Below are 21,460 nucleotides of genomic sequence, written 5' to 3'. Positions count from 1 at the left end.
GGGTTGATTATAATAAAAAACACAGCATTTATCCAAACATATTAATTATCTCGCGACTTCTAAAACATTGTACATACAAATATATCCTAAAATTTTCAGCACCACTACAAAGGCCGTTTCATAAATAAAACGTCATTGTTGTAGGAAGCTGGAAGAAATTGTGGATATTGTAAATACAAAAACTAAATATTTTATTTTGACGATTAATCATTTTGAAATAAATTATTGCGAATGATTTAGAAGAAAAAAGTTAGTATAATTTATATTATCTTCCAGTTGTAGCATGTGCATGATTTAGAGGTAGACACGATTTCGAGTTTTTGTATGATTAATATAGGAAAGGTATTGAGTGATGAATAATAAAATGCGAATTGTGAAGAAGGAATATCCAAACGCATAAAACGGATTTAGGAAGGAAAAAACGAATATTCTGGGGGGGCGATTCCGGCCTTCTAGGCTCCTTAAATACCCTTTGTCCAACCTCTTTCCCTCACAACAAATTCGACAATTCCAATTGTATCCTCTCCTCCTCTCTCGCTCTCCGTCTCCCTCTCTACATCCACAATGGCCCTCAAAGCCGTTCACGTCTCCGACGTTCCCAATCTCGATTGTGTCCACGACAATGCATCTTTCTCTCTCTACCCTTCGCGCTTCTCCAAAGGTACGTAACCGCTACTATTGTGTTTGTTTCTGAATTTCGTCTGAGACAGCGCTTTCGGATTTCCAGGTGTGGACATTGAGAGGGCAACGTCGTTTAAGGTGCCGAAATTCCTGGTGATCGGGCATAGGGGGAACGGGATGAACATGTTGCAATCATCGGATTTGAGGATGAAGGCAGTTAAAGAGAATACGATCCTATCGTTCAATACTGCCGGAAAACACGCCGTTGATTTCATCGAGTTTGATGTTCAGGTAAACATTCTTTTTTTTTTTGTTTTTTTCGAATGGAGTTTCCGGTTGTGATTTTCTGTAATATTTATGTTCCCTTCGCCGTCGCCGTACTCCGTCGTTTTTGAACTACATTGTTTTTTGTCCAAGATGCTCAAGTTTAAAGCCTTTTCGCCGGAATTCGCCATTTTCAGGTGTTGTTTTACGTAATTTTGGCCGTCTTCGTTAAAATTTGTCTTTTCCCCCCTTTTTCTCTGACTGCTGTTCAACACGGTGCCTTGTCGCCACGTACGGCACGACGACGTTTTGTCTTTCAAAAAATTTCATCTTCCTTTTGTTCAATCTTAAATTTTATTTTTCAAAACCAAACAAATTATCCATAGCTGATCCCCAAGCCCGCTGATTTTCAGCTGCCTGATTGATCAAAAGAAAACAAACAAAATCATTACTCATTTAATTCGCGGTTGAATTTGTTGATATTCTTTTGTTTCCTGCCCTTGAATTCAACTGGTAGATTTGATGAATTCAGAAGTAGGGTCTGGTTAATTTGAAGATATCGTTTGTTAATTTTGTCAAGATACTGATTGGTTTATTTTTGTGGGGTTTTTCTTGTTTTTCTCGTTATGCGTGGATGGAATTCTATGTTTATGGTCTTTGCTCTTGAATAGAAAAAGTACTGGATGAGTACTTTTGAAGCAAGAGTATTAGACAGGGGAGTAAAGAATACAACTCTGGTTTTTGTAGGTGACAAAGGATGGCTGCCCCATCATTTTTCATGACAACTTCATCTACTCTGAGGAAAATGTATGAACATCTTCCCCTTCTTCTTCTTTCGAGTATAGTTTTTGATTGTATAAGAAACAAATCATTATAGAGACATGTTTTGAATTTTCAGGGAGCAATTTATGAGAAGAGAGTCACAGAATTGTCGCTGTCCGAGTTCCTCACATACGGTCCTCAGAGAGAGCTTGGTTTGGAGGGGAAGACATTGTTGAGGAAAACAAAGGATGGAAAATATTTAAATTGGGCAGTTGAATCCGATGAACCTGCTTGCACTTTGCAGGAGGCATTCGAGAAGGTTAACCCTTCTTTGGGCTTCAACATTGAATTGAAATTCGACGACTACATTGCTTATCAGCAACAGCATATAACCGATGTGTTACAAGATATATTGCAAGTCGTTTTTGATCATGCCAACGAACGCCCAGTTATATTTTCCACCTTCCAGCCCGATGCTGCTCTCGTAGTAAGGAGACTCCAGAACACCTACCCTGTAAGCAGGCTGAATGAACTCGATTTATTCGTACAAGAATTATGGCCATTTCTAATGTTTGTTGCGTGCAGGTGTTTTTCCTCACTAATGGGGGGAATGAGATCTATGAAGATGTAAGAAGAAATTCCTTGGAGGAAGCCCTCAAACTATGTTTGGATGGTGGTTTGCAAGGGATTGTCTCTGAGGTGAGGGGCATCTTTAGGAATCCGGGAGCAGTCAAGAAAATCAAAGAACTAAAGCTCTCTTTGCTCACATACGGCAAATTGAAGTGAGTATATACATACATACATGCTACATTTTGGTTGATACTCGTGTGGTTTAATTTAAGACTGATGATTTGGTGGTGTTGATTTCAGTAATGTGGCTGAAGCTGTGTATATGCAACATTTGATGGGGGTGGACGGGGTTATCGTGGATCTGGTGAGGGAGATAACGGAAGCTGTGTCGAAGATGATGAGGCCGAGGGGCGATGTTGAGGAGAAGATTGTAATGGAGGGAGAGGAGCAAGTTATAGTTGAGGGGAGCAGGCCCCAATTCTCACAAAGGGAGCTGGAATTCTTGTTGAAGCTCATTCCTGAGTTAATTCAGCAATAATAATGATACACACCACCACCATTGTATACTAGGTGATTTGAGGGATTAGTCTTGTGTTTCTGTGTGTGTGTGTGTGTGTCTTTTGGGGGAAGGTCTGTAGTTTCTTACAATGCACATAATTCTTTTTTCTTCTTTTCTATTTTATGGGTCTACTCCTTTTTAACTTGGGAGGATAGTTAGCAATGAGAATATGGTGCTCTATTTGTATCATTACTTGGATTATGTCTAGTCATTTTCTAGTTGTATGTCCTAACTCTTTACTCTCTTTTCTTATTCGGGTTTTAATGTCCCCCTCTGTGTAATGTAACATCTGTAGGGGCAAATTTTTATGACATTTTCTCTCTAATTTGACAAAATATATTGTTTCGTTAAATGTTTCATTTATTTCCCTTGCACGACTTCAGAAGAGAAACACATTCGTCAACAACAGTTCAATGAAAAATGAAATGTATTGAAAACTCAAAAATAAGTACTATGAATTTGAACGAATGTTTCATAAAATGTGAAAACATGGCATTTATAGGCTTGATAAAAATATTATTTTGAAAAAGAATCAATATCATAAAACGAAATAGTATCTAAAAACTAAAATGGCTTTGTCTTACCGTTATATTTCTAAAATAATCTTATAATATAATCGTCTTATTGTCCTGAGAACGATATGATAATTTCATTTGTCCTTTTGAAAACGATATGATCATTGGTAACTAATTTCATTATGAATTACGACGTGTACTATTTTCATTGTCCTAGTCCATTAGTTTCCCTAATGGTCCCACCACTATTCATATATTCTTTTAATTTATTTAACAAATATTTAAATCTTTCAACTTTTCCGAAGTTCACGGTTCCAAATTTTTCCTCAAAGGAACCGTGTGTAAGTTTTGGATTTTTCACTAAAAAGTGGTCAAAAATAAGAATCTTCTGTCGGTTATCAAATAGGGTTAATGGTCGAAAAATATACGAACTATGTTCGAATTTATATTTTGCACACGACCTTTCAAATTAGCTATAATATACTATTGATTTAATTGAAATGTGCACACGACGAAAACTCCGAGTAGGATTAATGTTGACCGGCAATGACATGAATAATAACAAAAGTTATGTGACAGTATGCGCGGCCTTATTTACACAGTGGCAATACATGTGTCTAAAACGACGTCGTTTTAACTTTAGTTTTAAATCCTAATTACCCTAATTTCATTCCCAATTAGTCCTAGGGCAAAAACGAGGTGGGGACCAACGGAGACTTGCCTGCCTTCGTTGAGGAGGACGGGATGCCAGCGAGTCAGGGGGAATCGAGAGCCGATGGCGTGATGGATAATATCGCCTGAATCAAGAGAATCTAAGGCATGACTTATGTTTCGTTTGTGTGAAAGTTTGAATCTGATTTGAGAATTGAGCTGATCTAGTTTCAGCATAAGAGTAAGAATGAAAGAGGGAACCCAGGGCGGGTGTCCGCCTCGCCAGAGACGAAGAGGCAGCAGCACGTCGGTTTCGAATTCCAGATAGATGAAGAAATTTGGGGCTATTTTGAGAGAGAATGTGATTGAGAGGGGTAAACAGAGGGAGAGAAGAGCAGATGCGTTGAAAATGCTCAAAACGACAGCGTCTTTGTCTAAGAAAATGCCTAAAAAACGACGTCGTTTTAAATGATTATCGGTGCATCCATGTATGCAAATCCGGGAGACACGTCATCTACAATTTATGTAGTGGTTAACGCAGTGTGCACATTTCAATTAAATCAATACTTCGTGTATTATGGAACTAATTTTAAAGGTGATGTGCAAAATACAAATTCGGGCATAGTTCGTGTATTTTTCGGCCATTAACCCTATCAAATAATACCTTTTTATTTTTTATGGTCTATCACTATTTCTCTTTCTTTTACGGGTTGAATTCATCTTCTCCACAAAACTAAGATCATATATCCCATATTCATAAACCAAAACTGTAAACCGTATAATCGTGCATTAGTTAACTTCACCGATTCATAATGAGTAGTGATATTGAATTGGATTACGATAAGGAGGATGAAAGGACCAAACAACAACATATTGCCGGGAAAAGAAACATATACAGCGCTACATCCGATGACTAATTTTGTGATTTTAAATGTTGTCTTTAGACTTAATGTTGAATTTTATTAGTTTTTAAATGTTGTATAATTAATTTCGTACATGAACTAACGCATGAATTGAGGCAATCTGCCTCACATCACGGTGATCTGTCTCACATCGTAGTCATCACCCAGATACATCAGCTCGTTCGACGCAGCTTAGTCCACACACGCCTCCACCGCGATAGGGAGATGACGATGTCTAGTTCAACTAGACTAGTTAAGATGAGGATCGTGAATCCATGATGGGAGAGGCTGCGACGTGTGATTAAGTCGTTTGCTACTTTGTAGAGTCCATACGTGATTGATTGCCTACTTGATACTGCTAAGGCAAAGAACCGTGAACGACCGTTGTATACCTATAAACATGCACAATTGAGCATGATGTTGTGCACGGTTTCAAGAACACGTAGTTTTAAGTCTTTTTACCTATTTGATTGGGTCCTAAACACTAAATTACGAATCCAAAAAATGTTTAAGTAATACTCCCTCCGTCCCGCCAAGATACTACATATTCCTTTTCGGGCCGTCCCAACGAAGATGCTACATTTCTATATTTGGCAAAAATAAGGAAATTTTAAACACTTAATTAACACTAATTAAGTATTTCTTTATTACATTCTCTCTCCTACTTTATCACTTTATTATTACACACTTTAGTATTAATCTACAACTCCTTAAATCCCGTGCCGAAAAGCAAATGTAACGTCTTGGCCGGGACGGAGGGAGTATCATTTAAAAATATAGAATGGCAATTGTGTACAACCGTATACTATAAAACATAATTGTGCACTGAAGAATTGAATAAATAAATAAATAAAAACTTATTTCACATACCTCACATAATATATGACTTCGAGTGAACTCTTTTCCAAGTTTCGATTAACCGTGCACGAGTCATTAGTTTGTTGTAGCAAGTTTTCTATTCGTGCACGAATGTTTCATTAATGAAACATTCGAAAATTGCAACGAAACACTTATTAATTATTCTTGCGTCATTAATTCCACACCAACTTATCTTACATGTAATGAATGTTCATTTAATTGATTGTGGTTTTGGTTTTCTAGGTGACAGTCAGCGAAAATTTTCCTTGCACATGATATCATAAAATCATAAATTTTCTTTACACATAAAATCATATAAAAAGTCAACGTGGTTAACGTTAGAGTTTTTGAGAATTATAATTTTCATTTGGGAAGTTCAGCCGTAAGTTTCATCAAATTTTAGGGTTTCAGTGCTGTGTTATTTTTGCAGTGGTGAAGGCAACAATATCTTTAGGGTTTAGGTTTTATAAATAACACTCCCTCCATCCCATTACTTTTGAGCACATAGATTCAGAAATGTGTAGAAAATTAATAAAGTGGGTTCGTGGATGTTGTTTAAATATTAGGTATAGAGAGAGAACATATTGCCAAAAAATGAACGAGACATTTGTAATGTGATGTCCCAATATGGAAAGTGGGACATTTGTAACACTACAAAAAAACGCGTAAATACCGAAGAAAATTACCGACGGCGGCGCCGTCGCCGGCAATTACCGACGGCACGGCGGCGGCAAAAAACGCGACCCGCCTTTTGACTATTACCGGCGCATTACCGACGGCAAACGGGCCACCGCTAATTAGCGGCGGTTACGCCGTCGCTAATTTAAATATATATTAATATAAATATATATTATTTATTACCGACGACAATTGCCGTCGGTATTTACCGGCGGCAACCGGCCGCCGCTAATCACCACCGCCGGTGACATCGGGCGATAGCACCACCGCCGTCCGGCCAAAATTACCGACGGCATTTTTCCGCCGCTAATTACCGACGGCAAATGCTAATTACCGACGGCATTTGCCGTCGGTAATTAATTTTATTTTTTTTATTTTTTTTTATTTTTTTATTTTTTTTTTCATTTTTTTTTCATTTATCATCTAATAAATTGATCAAAGATAAAAATACAAAAACATTAAAATCAAATATATATTGAAATACAAGTGAAAATTTAAACATTGATTATTACTAATCTAAGATTATTACTAAGAATTCAAGATTCTTAGTAAGAATAAGAATCTTATAATTATAACTTAAGAATGTTAATTTGATTAGTGATTCACTCATCAATCATCACTAATACAAGATTATTACTAAGAATTCAAGATTCTTAGTAAGAATCTTATAATTATAACTTAAGAATGTTAATTTGATTAGTGATTCACTCATCAATCATCACTAATCCAAGATTATTACTAAGAATTCAAGATTCTTAGTAAGAATCTTATAATTATAACTTAAGAATGTTAATTTGATTAGTGATTCACTCATCAATCATCACTAATCCAAGATTATTACTAAGAATTCAAGATTCTTAGTAAGAATCTTATAATTATAACTTAAGAATGTTAATTTGATTAGTGATTCACTCATCAATCATCACTAATCCAATATTATTACTAAGAATTCAAGATTCTTAGTAAGAAACTTATAATTATAATTTAAGAATGTTAATTTGATTAGTGATTCACTTGATTAGTGATTCACTCATCAATCATCACTAATCTAATATTATTACTAAGCATTCAAGATTATTAGTAAGAAACTTATAATTATAACTTAATAATGTTAATTTGATTAGTGATTCACACATCACTCATCACTAATGTAAGATATTACTTAAGAATTCAAGATTCTTAGTAAGAATCTTATAATTATAACTTAAGAATGTTAATTTGATTAGTGATTCACTCATCAATCATCACTACTCTAATATTATTGCTAAGCATTCAAAATTGTTAGTGAGAAACTTATAATTATAACTTAATAATGTTAATTTGATTAGTGATTCACTCATCAATCAACACTAAGGTTATGAATGGTGTATAAACTAGATTGATTAAAAAAAAATCGAAAATTAATAATAAATTAATTAATAAATATTTTTCCGACATAAAAATAAGAACGGAAACGAGCCCAATCCGTAATTAACAATATTTTTTGTATATCATCTCGACATATTCTAAGGTTATGAATATATATGATATTGTATATTGAAGTAGACTTTAAATGAATTAATAGATACTATATATATCAATAATACGAGTGTTCTGTACTGGTGACCATTCGAAAAGAACTTCAAGGTTAAGCGTGCTTGACTTAGAGCACAACTAAGATGGGTGACCGACTGGGAAGTTCGTCTAAATTATGCAATACTGTATAAATACCGAAATAAATTGTGGATATACAATAAAATAAACAAATAAATAAAATAAATAAATAAAATAAAAAAAATAAAAAAAATAAATTAAAAAATATTACCGAGGGCAAATGCCGTCGGTAATTACCGACGGCATTTTGCCCTCGGTAATACCTTGAACAACTCCGGCGTGTGCGCCACCACCGTCCGGTGGAAATTACCGACGGTGATCTCGCCGCCGCTAATTACCGACGGCAAATGCCGTCGGTAATTTTCCGGCAACTCTCCGCCGTTCAACGGCGGAAATGCCGGCGGCATCGCCGCCGTTAATTGCCGGCGGCGGTCGATCGCCGTCGGTAATGGCGTTACCGACGAGCCGGTTAGCGACGGCGAGTTGCCGCCGGTAACGCCGCCGGTAGCCTTTATCACCGGCGGCCGTGTCTTATTACCGACGGCAAAATGCCGTCGGTAATCGTGCGTTTTTTTGTAGTGTAATGGGTGAATGGAGTACTCAATAAAATGAGTTTTTAAATTAGATGTCAATATATATTATTCACTTTTTGACTTTTCATGAGGGTGTTTAGTATTTTTACCCTAAAATGGCTACTAAATTCATGAATGAGGATAAAAATCTTATAAACTTTATGATTTTGGCTATTTCTATGTATTACCACTATTAATATTCATTCCAACTGATCACTAATTTCTTAGCACAAAATACCGCAATTAACACGGTGCAATTGTAGCAAATAATCAGTAACCGTGTATCGTATCCACAGGGACTTAAAATCGAAACAACCCTAGTTATTCCCTAAACAAATTACTACAGTAGACAAGCAAACATAATAAAAAGAAAGTTTAATTAAAAATAGAATTTAAGAAAAAAAAATTGCGGGTTTGGCTCGACCGCCCGGTGACCCAATAGGAGTTGGATTGGGCTTGCTATTTTGAGGCTCGATCATATTTTGGACCGGCCCGACCCGGTATAATTCAAAAGCCCAGTGGATTGGGCCGGACTGGCCCGACCCGACCCATTGACAACTCTAGTATTATATAAAACATATCTTATTGTATTTAGTTCTATTTCAAACAATCATAAATTGTAAAATAAACTGAAAACAGATTTTTCATAACCGATCAATTTTTCGTAACAATTTAATGTGTTAAAGATCAAAACTTTCCAACCTAACATAAATCATGCATTTGTACAAATTTATCCATGATACAAATAGAGGCAAAATTATCAATACTTATCAGAACCGATCACCTACCCACCGTGGGCATGCATAACGTGCCCACCATGATGTGGCAATTGTAATTATAGTGAGATAATTTTAATTAGAGTAAGATTTATTAGTTATCTTTCCTAATTAAAATTGCCACATCAATGGTGGGCACGTTATGCTTGCTCACGGTGGGTAGGTGATCGGTTCTGATAGTAATAATAGAAGCTTGAAATCGATTTTTGTTTGCTGCTCTGACTATATTAACTTATTCTACGTTGCTTGGGCTTGAATTATAATTACAACGCCCATAAGCTTGTACATTTCTCCTTAAGACCCAACACATTAACACAGCAAAACAGAAAGGGTGATTCTATTCATGGCCCTCAATTTATATTTTATAGTCCCATATGTAAAATAATAATTACAGATTTACTATTTATATCTACTTCATAGCTTCAAAATTAAATTAAAATAAATTTAGGGTAAATATAACCTTTTGGCACATCGCTTGAACATTTTTTCAAAAATGTCTCACCCTAAGACTAATTACAAAATAATATTCATCGTTTTATTTTTTATTTTTTTCTTATTTTTGACCCACAAAAATGATCCAACAACTAAAAAATGATGTGTTCCGGCAAATAGTCATATTGTCAATACAAAAGTAAAAATAAAAAAATCACACATACAAATCCCCAATCTCAAAACTAGTTTGTTTCACAAAGGAATACACTTTCAATTTGTGCTTGGATGACTCATCCACCACAACCATCAATCAGCCAGCAGTGAATCCTTCGCGGTGATGAGAAGGGGTAATGTCTTAGCTAGGTCATGCGTAGTGCGCTTACCTGTTAGGATTCGAACGTCGAGTCAATTAGATCGCTTCTCTTTAATTTATACTGCCAGTTCCACATTTTTCTGGTTTATCTTTTCCAACTAGTATTTAGATTTGACAGATTGTTCACACACTTTTTGATAAACATTACTTTATATTTTTTTTGTTTAATTTTTTAGTCACTAATTTATGTTCTTTCGAAAATCCCAGGAAAATGCACTCATCTTGATCAAATTTGAACCTATCTGGTAGAGTTTGTTTTACAAATTCTTTGGAAAATGCACTAATCATGATCAAATTTGAACCCATTTGATAGTTGTTTTACAAATTCTTTGAAACCAACGGTCCAACACTTTTTTTCTCTCTTGCTTATCTTCCTTTAAATTTGCAAACTCATTTTCTCTCACTAAGCATAGATCTCTCTTTGTCCTAATCCAAAATCAGAACCACCAAAATTTCGCACAACAACGGAAACGATTGAAATTGTTGACGATTCAGATAAAGAGAAAGTGGTGTGGCTCATCTATGGCCAAACCAGACGAGGTGCGGAACTAGGTGGGTGGAGTTCGATGGGAGTTGCTTTGCAATATTTATTTGAAAAATATTAAATTTCCAAGTTATGAAAAATCTTAAAATATATATTTATTTATCGAATTTATAATATATATGTCAAATTTTCTAGTCGTGCCCCTAATTAGATGGATGATTCATGCCGAATAAAAGAAAATGAATTATTTTTAATTCCAACAAAACGATTTACAAAGATTTTATAAAACGTAGTTATTTAAATTTTTTGTGCATTTCATATTATTTAAATATGAGTACGTTTATATGTGAAATATTTTACATATAATTAATATTGATTCTTACGAGATTTAATTATTTTGGGTGTTGGAGTTTGATTTTATAGGCCCTAAGTTTCAATTACCATTCTTATTTCTCATCTCTGCTCAAAATTTCAATCTTCACATTCTTTTCTAAGAGCATCTCCAGCGGGTGTGTCAAAGGAGGCGTCGATCCGGGTCGCCAGGGTGGTGGCCGCGCTGGAGATGCGGCGTGGTTCGAAGCAGCGGCGAAGCGAAGACACGAGGCGAAGGCCGATTTTGTGCGGAGCGTGTATACCACGCTCTGAAATTTAAAAAAAAAATGAAATCAAGAGAGACAATTGCAGAAGGGAAGAAGAAGAAGAAGAAGAAAAAGAGAGGCGGTGGGAGACCGTTGCAGAAGGGAAGAAGAAGAAGAGAAAGTGGCGGTGGGAGGCAGTTGCAGTAGGTAGAATTTTTTTATTTTTGTTTTTTGAGTTTGAGCCGATTTTTTATTTTGATTTTTGATTTTTAAAAATTTTAAAAATCTAATTTTTTTATCATAATTTTTATTTTTTTTATTGTATTTAAATTATGTCTTTAAATTATTGTAATGTTTAATTTTATTTTTAATAAAATTAGAAATTTAAAAATAAAAGTGTAGAAATATGAATTTTGTGGAAATGTGGATTTAAGCACCCACCTAAGACACAATGCATTGGAGAGGGGTGTGTCTTAGGTGGGGCCCACTCCTAAGACACCCCTCTAAGACACCACCATTGTGGATGCTCTAATAATCGTATGTTATATACTGTTTTCATATGCAAAGGATAAGGAACCACATGCTATATATCTATCTCCATCACAGAACCCACTTCAATTTCTTTATACTCCACCAAACATCTCCGTCATTCTCCACCAATCCACCTAACGTACTCATTATACCACAAAGCTTTCCACCCTATACCACTTTAAATTAACCATGATTAAAATGGCTGTCTTGTCTCCCAACTCCTCTCTCAATTTCAATTCAAATCCTAATTGTATTTGAAGGTTACTCTTTCACTACCATTTCAACCTCAAACAAGAAAAAGAAACCATGTGCAGAGCCTTTCAATCAGAGGTTTATTAGCAGCAAATCCAGCAACTACACCTTTCAATTTCAGCAAAACAAATCAAAGGTTAAAATATTTCAATTTCAGTACCACAAACATTTTCAGACTTCAAATTCATGATAAGCAATAACAAACCTTTTCATCCACATAGGTATACATATCGATTATACTTATATGAAATCACTCAGAATTTATATATGTACATATGCATATTTTAAGTATAACTTGAGTTGGGATGTTGCTGTTGGATTTGAGTGAGTATCTGAGTCAGTGCGGCGTCGGGACTGCTGGCCGTCCGGCCGAATGGAGAAGAAACAGAGGACCGGCGGTGGCGGCTCTCGCTGCTGCTCGCCGGAATCGGAGATGAGGCAATAGAAGCTTTGGGGCTTTGTTTGAGCTCGGCGGCGGCGGCTTTCCGGTCGTGCGGTCTGACGGCGATAGTGAACCAACAATAGTCTAAAGTTTCTTTTTGCTGTTTTCGTTTTCATTTATCAATGGATACACTGCTGAGTCTTCAAGCTGTGCCGGCAGCCGCCGCTATCGGCGGACCTGTGGTGGCTATAGGTGGAATCACTTTGTTTTTCATCAGAGAATATGTCAAGGATCAAAGGAAAAAATCTTCCAGCTTCCCTCCACCGCCTAGTACTCTCTCTTTCTCTGTCTCTCTCTCTCTCTATTATATATGAATGATTTCTTTTGCATTGGTAGCTTATGAGTTTTGCGGCGGAGTTTGACTTTAGAGCTCAGATCTCTACACTTCAAATTCGTGGAAATAACTGAAATAGCAATTTATATGTATTGTTAAACGAAAATATAGGCTCTCTGTTACATTAATGGTTTTTAGTAAGCTCAGTTTCAAGTGAAACAGTCTAATTTATTTTTGATCCGACTTTCATATTTTACGCCTGATCTGAATAAGCAAGATGCTGCAGTGCAGATTCTAATAAAGTTTTTTTTTAGAGTACAGAGGATTGATATTGTTTATATAATTAATCAGTGACTCAAAACTCCCTCGTGTATCTTTTGCCAGAGTAGTGATCAATATAAGAATCATGCTTTGACAAATTTTGGCACATCTCTTTGATGTAAAATATTTCAGCTTATATCAAACATATTCCATGTAGAGAAAAACGACGATAAATTTTTTTTAGCCATGTGCCATGTGGTGTTGATGTCAAATTATTTCGTTTGTGATAAGAGAATGTTAATATAAAGAATGTGGGTTTTGATGCAGAGGTACCAGGCTTACCAGTAATTGGAAATTTGTTGCAATTAAAAGAGAAGAAGCCCCACAAGACTTTCACCAAATGGTCTGAGAAATATGGTCCAATATATTCTATAAGGACAGGCGCCAACACCATGATTGTGCTCAACACTAATGATGTTGCCAAAGAGGTCAATTTCTTTCTGCTTGTCTCTCAAATTTGCATGTTTCTTAAGTACTTTAGTGCCCCAAATTTGTTCATGAGAACAAATATTAGCAAATGATAGATGCTAGCTTTAAAATTTTCAACACAGTGTTTAGTATTTTTGTGCTTTTCCCTTATGCATATGTTGTCTATTGATTGCAGAATACATACTAAGCCATACATGATTTGTCTTGCTTTAGGCTATGGTCACGAAATACTCATCTATCTCAACTAGAAAACTCTCGAAAGCTTTGACAATCCTCACTTCTGATAAAAGTATTGTTGCTATGAGTGATTACAATGAATTTTACAAGGCAGCCAAACGCCATTTGCTTACAAGTACTCTTGGACCTACTGCTCAGGTTTGTGCTTCCTAGAGGCTTGTTCGTAGCTACATTTATGTATATACAGTAGAGGAGACTAACATTGATCATGCTCTGTTTACTTCAGAAACGCCACCGTGTCCACAGGAATTTAATGATAAATAACATATGTGATCAGTTTCTTGCTCATGCCAAAATGTATCCTTCCGAAGCAGTAAACTTCAGGAAAATATTTCAGTCTGAGCTCTTCGGATTATCAATGAAACAAGTGCGTCTGCCACTTTGAATGGCTCTTTTTCCCCCTCCTTCAGCTCTAATGTTCTTACCAAGACTTGTAACATAACTAATCTCTGTCTTTATTTATGTGTAGGCTATTGGGGAAGACGTTGAATCCATTTATGTGGAGGACCTAGACACCACCTTGTCAAGACAAGAGATGTTCAAGATACTAGTTGTTGACCCTATGGAAGGTGCTATTGATGTGGACTGGAGAGATTTCTTCCCCTATCTCAAGTGGATTCCTAACCAACACTTCGAAAACAAGATTCAGCAGATGCATTTCCACAGGGAGGCAGTCATGAAGGCCCTCATCGAGCAGCAGAAAAAACGTATTGCTTCTGGCAAGGTACATATATTTCTCTTTTCTACATGCGTAGTTGAAGTTTGTTTTGAAACTGCTCTTAACAATAAATGAGACGACAGGCAATCAACTGTTATCTAGATCATCTGTTATCCGAAGCTGCAGACACATTATCGGAGCAGCAAATACTGATGCTTCTATGGGAAGCCATCATCGAAGCATCGGACACGACGTTAGTGACCACAGAATGGGCCATGTATGAACTTTCTAAAGATCCAAAAAGACAGGTGACATCTTGCTTTCTCCCTCTCAGTATGATTTACTAATTTGTGTGCTGGTATTAATTATGTATTGTTATTTCCTTCCAATGAAACAGAACTATCTGTTGTCGGAAATCCAAAATGCATGTGGATTCGACCAACTCAACGAGGAAAAGCTATGCCAGCTACCATACTTGGCCGCAATTTTCCAAGAAACACTGCGAAAGCACAGCCCCGTCCCGGTAGTCCCGCTGCGGTACGTGCACGAAGAAACGCAGTTAGGAGGGTATACCATTCCCGAAGGCAGCGAGGTTCCATGTTTTTTAATTTTTTGAAGCGTCTTACTAATTGAGTTGCACTTCGTTGTAGAAAGACTTTGATGTCATGTACAAATTACGACAAAGAATCTCCTTTGCAGATTGCTATAAACATATATGGATGTAACATGGACAAGAATGTGTGGGATAGCCCTGAAGAGTGGAGGCCGGAAAGGTTTGTCTTCGGTAAGGATGATACGACGGAGTTGCACAAGACGATGGCATTCGGCGGGGGGAAGAGAGTATGTGCTGGAGCTCTTCAAGCCATGACAATCTCTTGTATAGCAATTGGTAGATTGGTGCAAGAGTTGGAGTGGCGACTCGGTGATGGAGAAGAAGCAAATGTAGACACTTTGGGGCTAACTACTCATAAGCTTCATCCTTTGCAAACAATCATAAAGCCACGACTAAGGGATCGTGTGTGTGTCTCATAGATTCGGATCGGATGAACTTTGTTTGCAGTTATTTTTCCTATTTTCTGAAAGTTAGTCGAACTCTTTTGTGCTATTGCATGGGAAATTGTGTAGTCTTGTATTGGACCACACCATCCCATATTCTCATCTTACGCTATCTTTTTTTTAGAATAATTTGTGGTACGAGAGCATCTCCAATCTCCGATGCTAGAGCTCTTTTATTGTTTAGCTCACCTTTGGTTGAGTGTTTTTAAAGGTTGAAAAGAGATTCAATTAATTGAATCCATTAAACTCTCTCCTCACCACACAAACTCTCTCTCATCTCCTCTTTATCATTTTCCTCCGCCAACCTCTGTCGTCTGATTACTCTCGCCGTCGTCGCCGCCTGTACAGTCTTTCTCCCATCGAACTCCACCCACCTAGTTACGCAATAGACACGCAACCGACCTCGTCTGGTTCGGCCATAGACGAGCCGTACCACTTTCTCTTCATCTGAATCGACAACAATTTCAATAATTTCTGTTGTGCGAAATTTTGGTGGTTCTGATTTTGGATTAGGACAAAGAGAGATCTATGTTTAGTGAGAGAAAATGAGTTTGCAAATTTAAAGGAGGATAAACAAGAGAGAAAAAAAAGTGTTGGACCGTTGGTTTCAAAGAATTTGTAAAACTATCAGTTGGGTTCAAATTTGATCATGATTAGTGCATTTTCCAAAGAATTTGTAAAACAAACTCTACCAGATGGGTTCAAATTTGATCAAGATTAGTGCATTTTCCAAAGAATCTCTGTTTGTAAACCCTAATTTTATAACTTCCAATCCATAGTTTGTTCAACTCCTCAAGCAACACGTTGTGGTTCTCCACCTGCTGAAAATGAACGAAACCGAAAGGTTTTCCTTTCAAGTCTTTCTTTTTTGGACATAATACATCTGTTGGCTTCAACACTGTTCCAAACTTTCTCTTGAGGAAATCTGAACTGCAGTCTACCGGTATGTTGTTGAAGGAAAATGACACTGTTCCATCGCTTCTGTTTCCTCTACCTTGACCCTCACTTTGATGAGTATTGCCTTGGTTCCGGCCGGTTGCTGCCGCATTCTGCCTATCAACTCTCCTGTGGTTGGGGTTTGGGTATTTATGGTTGGGATAGTATATTTGCCTCGCCGGAGTTCTCTCGGGATGGGTTGAACCTACTATTCTCCTCCTCACCACTCTCCACTCAGTCTCCATTAACAAATGTGTATTCTCTCGGGATGGGTCGAATATGATGTCTCATACCTGTATATTCTCGGAATCTCTCTCGTTCGGGTGTGTTCCGGTTCATTCATGTGCCCCTCCGCTTGAAAGTCTTAATCGGAGCCGCTCCTTGTCCGTGCCTCTTTGCACCGATGATCACTCCGTACTTTGTCCCCGAGTGTCACCGAAATAAACTATTAATATAGTGTGAATGTAATTATAATATCTAGAATAAAGAAGAAAAATTGTGATCAACCTTAGATAGTCTAAATTGGGATTACTTAAGGTAGTTTTGCTTATAGTCCATGTGAATACGATGTTCGACTTATTGTTTATTACTACAATTATATTGTGTCAGTTGCAGTATTTTTGTTGCTAATAAAATAGTGATCAATCTTTTATGTGAGTATTAAACTAATTAAAGTAGAGTAAGAGTCTCACATACTTTTACTAAATATAGAAATAGATATCAAAATGTGGGACATACTAAAATATGAAATATGAATACTAAAAGGTGGGACGGAGGGAATATATTTTAGATGCGTTTATGTTTATATAATTTAAGTAACATTCTAAATAAACATATGAAAAAATTGATCCAAAAATTTCATATTCAAATTTAAATAGATTACTAATATATATATATATATATATATATATATATATAATCTAGCAATAATAAATCGTATCATCTATATAATACAAAAATATAAGTGTAATAAATATGTTTCCATAAAGTGAAGAAATAAACTATTAATATAGTGTGAATGTAATTAGTTATTGGAAATAATAACTAGAATAAAGAAGACAAAAATTGAAATTTACAAAATATTTTATTTCCTAAAAAAAAATAGAATAAAATTTTATGGGATTGTCACACAGAATAGAAAATCATTATCGCAGGTTAAATATATATTGCTATTATATATTTATATATTTGGTCGATGTTGATTGTTGAGTCTAGGGAGGGGGCAGGTGCTGCCGGCGCCGGCGTGTGGTGGCGGCAGGCGGCGCCGGCGGGGGGGGGGGGGGGGGGGGGGTTAGGGTTTGGGAGTGGGAGAATGGAGAAGATGATGAGGTGTCTAAATTTTCTTTATCATTTTTTTTATTTTTTTTCCACATGTTCTAAATTTGCTTAGGTGTCACTTTTCGGCTGCCACCTCATCGATTCCGGCTGCCACCTTGTAATTTCCGGCGCCGGTGTCAGTAAAAACCGGTCACGGGACAAATTCCAGACAAAAAGTAAATGTTAGGTATTTAAAAGAAGAAAAATAAAAAAATGTGCAAAAACCAATTCCGTGGAAACGTTAGGAATTTACAGGCAATTAGCCCTAAGTAAAACTTGAAAAATAATTGAATCACATTGCATAAAATAAAAAGTAAAGCAAGTCCCCCTCAACAATAAATAAGTAAACCAACGTCGTTGGTGTCTTTAACACGTCTGTTTGAAGTCAAAATATTGAATTGAACTCAAATTGAGGGTCAATCAAGACGTTCGGTTCGAGCCCGACTAGGAATAGGATTTCCACGTGGCCTCTTACTTCATTTTATGTTTCTAATAAACCAAAATATATTTTTATTATGAAAGTCATTATTTTAACGTATAAAAGCGAATTTACACTTTTCAAGCGAATCACATGTCAACCAAGAAGTTTGTGTCCGAGTAGAAATAGGATTTCGACGTGTATTTTTACCTTTTTTCAAAAAAATAAAATAAAATAGTTTTACCAATTAAAGGTCAATGAAGACGTTCGAGTCCGAGTAGGAGTAGGATTCTCAATTAAAATTTAAATATAAATACAAGGCAAACCTTAATTTGGGATGTAAAGTTTCCATATCTTTTAAAAAAAATTCAGAAATTCGCTGCGTTTTCTCTTATATATAGAGCAACATCATTTGTTTCAAGATAGCCCACAAGAAAATTTTCCTCTCTCTCTAAAAACCTGCACTCAAAATCAAGAGAGGATAGAGATTTGTATTCTCTCTCGAGTGAAAATGGAGAGGGCAAGAAGTGAGGGCGAAAATGGAGGTGTGAAACTTCCAATTGGGTTCAGATTTCACCCCACCGATGAAGAGCTATTGCTTCACTACTTAAAGAGGAAGGTTTTGTGTTTGCCATTGCCCGCCACTGTCATTCCTGAATTGGAAGCTTTCCACTTCAATCCATGGGATTTGCCTGGTTACTTGCTGTTTCTCTTTGCTCATTTTATGGTTTTCTATTTTCAAGATTTAAGTCTGTATCCTTGAGAGACCATGTTGTTTCTTGATTTTTCTGCAAAAGTTGCTGAATAAAAGTGTAATTTGTGGTGAAGGTGAGTTGAAGGAGAAGAGGTATTTCTTCTGCAAGAGAAAGAGGAATTTGATGAATAAATGCAGCACTGATTGTGGGTACTGGAAATCAAGTGGCAAAGGCAAGCAAATTGTGGGTGCAGAGACCAATAATGTGATTGGGATGAAGAAATCATTTGTTTTCTATCAGGATAGAAAGTCAAAAACTCAATGGATTATGCAAGAATTCTCCCTTGTGGGCTTTCTCAAAACACCACTCTTGAATCAGGTTTGGATTCATACTCGTTTACTATGATTCTTGTCTGAATTGGGCTTAATCATATTTGTGTTTGATGCAGAGAGTGGCGATGCAAGTGGGAGATTGGGTTGTTTGCCGTTTGTTCCAAAGGAAGAGGAGACCAAGAAATCATTCTAACAATAGCAAGAATGAGTTGGGAGTCTCCATTGCTCAAACGACGTCGTGTTCCAGTGGGATCACTCACATCTCTTGTAGTGATTTAGATCAGGAAGCAAGTAGTCGTAGTGCTACTTTTTTGTGAGAGATTCGTCTCGTTTTGTAACGCACAACAAAAGGCTTATATTGGAATGGAAGCTCTCTTCTTTTCATTTACTCTGTTTTCTCCACTATCATAAAAACCTAAGGCTTTGCTAAATTTCATTAAACACGTTTTATGCGAAATACAAGATAAAAGGGATTTTCTTCAATTACAAATCTTGCCAGTATATTAGCCATTTCATTGGAATAAAGATTATGTTTCACCTTTTGGATCTATGCCCTTTCCAAATGCCAATAATTACTTTTAAGGCTGTGTGAAAATGATGAATAACAAAAATTTATGCCTTTAAATATCTTCTTTTTTTTCAACATTTGTTAAAAAGAGATCCTCACAAGTTTTTCTTCCTTATTTTCACTTCAAGGATGAATAATATTATCACACCCAAAATGGAGGGATAATACTATTCATCTTTGAAGTGAAAATAAGGAAGGAAAAATGGTGAGCATCTCTTTTGTGTCAAATATTGGAAAATGAATGAGACATTTAAAGGCATACATTTGTGTTATGGATAAATTTATCCATTAAAGTAAACGCAGCCTAAATACTTTTAAGCTCGTCTTGTTAGGAATGATTAGAATGTATATAAATCCAAAAATCAATTGAAATAATTAATACAAATTTGAGGAACTTTACCACCTCTTATGTCAGTGTATGTAATACTAACAATCTTAATATAACAAATATTAATAATATTGTTAACTAAATTATCCTAATATCAATTAAATTGGTATTATTAAGTAGTTTAACTATAAGCACATTTTAAAATTTTAAATTTTATACATAATCTTAATACATCATACCAAACAACATAGTACTCCCTCCGTCCCGCTCCAAAATTTTCCTTTCTTTTGAGCACATAGATTAAAAAATGCGTATAAAGAATAAAGTGAGTATAAATTAAGTAGATAAAGTGAGTTGGTGGAAATTATTTAAATATTAAATATAGAGAGAGTGAGTATTGCCAAAAAAGAAAATGAGACATTTGAAATGGGACAACCTAAAATAGAAAATGAACATTTGAAGTGAGACGGATGAAATATATTTTACAGATATTTTGATACATTTTTATTAAAAATGATATATTAACATGACATTATATTCAAACATATTACACTTTATTTCATACCATGTAGTAAACGAGAGCCTTATAAAATACTCATCTTCGATATTCGCGGTGTTAATCATAAATATATAAATTTAAATATACCGATAGAAATCAAATATAAAAATGTCGATTTAAATATATTGATAGAATTCCAACTATGAAGTTTGAATTGGCAACTCTACCGAGGGTAAAGGGGGCACATGCACTGTTCCAAAATGCCACAATTTTTCTATAGACCTTTTCCCTCCCTTAGAAAAGCAACCATAAGTTTTGATCAAAACAATCATTTAACACAAAAAAGTGGCATCATTTATTATTGCCAGAATCTGACGCTTATTTCATTTAAAAAGGCAAATTGATTTTTGAGGAGGAAAGAACAGGAGACCAAGTAGAAAAAAAGAAAAAAGAGGCATCCAAAGAAAGGAGTTTGTATTCCGATCTAAATTAGGTGAAATTTATGGGTCATTCATTTGTTATGATTGTGTAGAAATATAATAAAAAACATGATAGTTATGGTATAAATGCCTAATTATTCTATTTAAAAGTGTTCAAAATGACTAAAGACGACTCATTTTGTATTAGGACACGTTGAGCCTCAAATTTAGCCGTACTTCACAATAAAACACATACAAGAGCAACTGCTGAATTCCTAAGTTAAAGATCAATGGTAAAGAAATGAAGAATGAAGAGAAAATATCTCAACGATTATATCATGCTTTTTAATTTTTCTTTTATCAAATTAGTATACAATGCACAAGGTCAATTTTTTAGTATCAAAATTTTTACATAATCATTTAAATGTGTTGTAGAACATCTGCCCTCACCACATTTTCATAAACGTCATTTTTTCACCACATTAATAGAAATAGAAACTCAAAAGTGTGACATTATTAACAAACGTGATATTATTTGTTATTTTCCTAAAATAAACAAA

The 21,460-nt window shown here is 35.7% G+C and overlaps 3 protein-coding genes and 1 long non-coding RNA gene across 5 annotated transcripts; all 4 read left to right on the top strand.

The window, feature by feature from the left end:
* Positions 1 to 238: 238 nt before the first annotated feature.
* LOC131015995 (glycerophosphodiester phosphodiesterase GDPD1, chloroplastic-like) lies at positions 239 to 3,111 on the top strand. The gene is made up of 6 exons (XM_057944538.1): positions 239 to 661; positions 728 to 912; positions 1,633 to 1,692; positions 1,784 to 2,161; positions 2,233 to 2,429; positions 2,518 to 3,111. The coding sequence occupies exons 1-6, from the start codon at positions 565 to 567 to the stop codon at positions 2,753 to 2,755; spliced, it is 1,155 nt and encodes a 384-aa protein (XP_057800521.1). The 5' UTR covers positions 239 to 564; the 3' UTR covers positions 2,756 to 3,111.
* A 6,853-nt stretch (positions 3,112 to 9,964) lies between these two features.
* On the top strand, positions 9,965 to 11,584 carry LOC131016038 (uncharacterized). Its single transcript, XR_009098834.1, has 2 exons — positions 9,965 to 10,100; positions 10,568 to 11,584. It is a non-coding gene; the product is annotated as an uncharacterized LOC131016038 (long non-coding RNA).
* A 168-nt stretch (positions 11,585 to 11,752) lies between these two features.
* LOC131015983 (ent-kaurene oxidase) lies at positions 11,753 to 15,634 on the top strand. 2 transcript variants are annotated; one of them, XM_057944513.1, is made up of 8 exons: positions 11,753 to 12,683; positions 13,276 to 13,436; positions 13,651 to 13,812; positions 13,901 to 14,041; positions 14,144 to 14,398; positions 14,476 to 14,640; positions 14,730 to 14,924; positions 15,032 to 15,634. In XM_057944513.1, exons 1-8 carry the CDS (start codon positions 12,536 to 12,538, stop codon positions 15,362 to 15,364), a joined length of 1,560 nt encoding a protein of 519 aa, XP_057800496.1. In that variant the 5' UTR covers positions 11,753 to 12,535; the 3' UTR covers positions 15,365 to 15,634. The 2 variants fall into 2 exon arrangements, with proteins under 2 accessions (XP_057800496.1, XP_057800497.1); XM_057944514.1 differs by lacking the exons at positions 13,651 to 13,812; positions 13,901 to 14,041 and having other exon boundaries at positions 11,795 to 12,683.
* Positions 15,635 to 18,343: 2,709 nt separating this feature from the next.
* LOC131016010 (NAC domain-containing protein 83-like) lies at positions 18,344 to 19,474 on the top strand. Its single transcript, XM_057944561.1, has 3 exons — positions 18,344 to 18,754; positions 18,888 to 19,132; positions 19,203 to 19,474. The coding sequence occupies exons 1-3, from the start codon at positions 18,571 to 18,573 to the stop codon at positions 19,401 to 19,403; spliced, it is 630 nt and encodes a 209-aa protein (XP_057800544.1). The 5' UTR covers positions 18,344 to 18,570; the 3' UTR covers positions 19,404 to 19,474.
* The last annotated feature ends 1,986 nt before the right edge of the window (positions 19,475 to 21,460 follow it).

The sequence above is a fragment of the Salvia miltiorrhiza genome, chromosome 3 (assembly GCF_028751815.1).
Source record: "Salvia miltiorrhiza cultivar Shanhuang (shh) chromosome 3, IMPLAD_Smil_shh, whole genome shotgun sequence".
Lineage (NCBI taxonomy): Eukaryota > Viridiplantae > Streptophyta > Magnoliopsida > Lamiales > Lamiaceae > Salvia > Salvia miltiorrhiza.
This window is presented reverse-complemented; position numbering and strand designations above follow the sequence as displayed.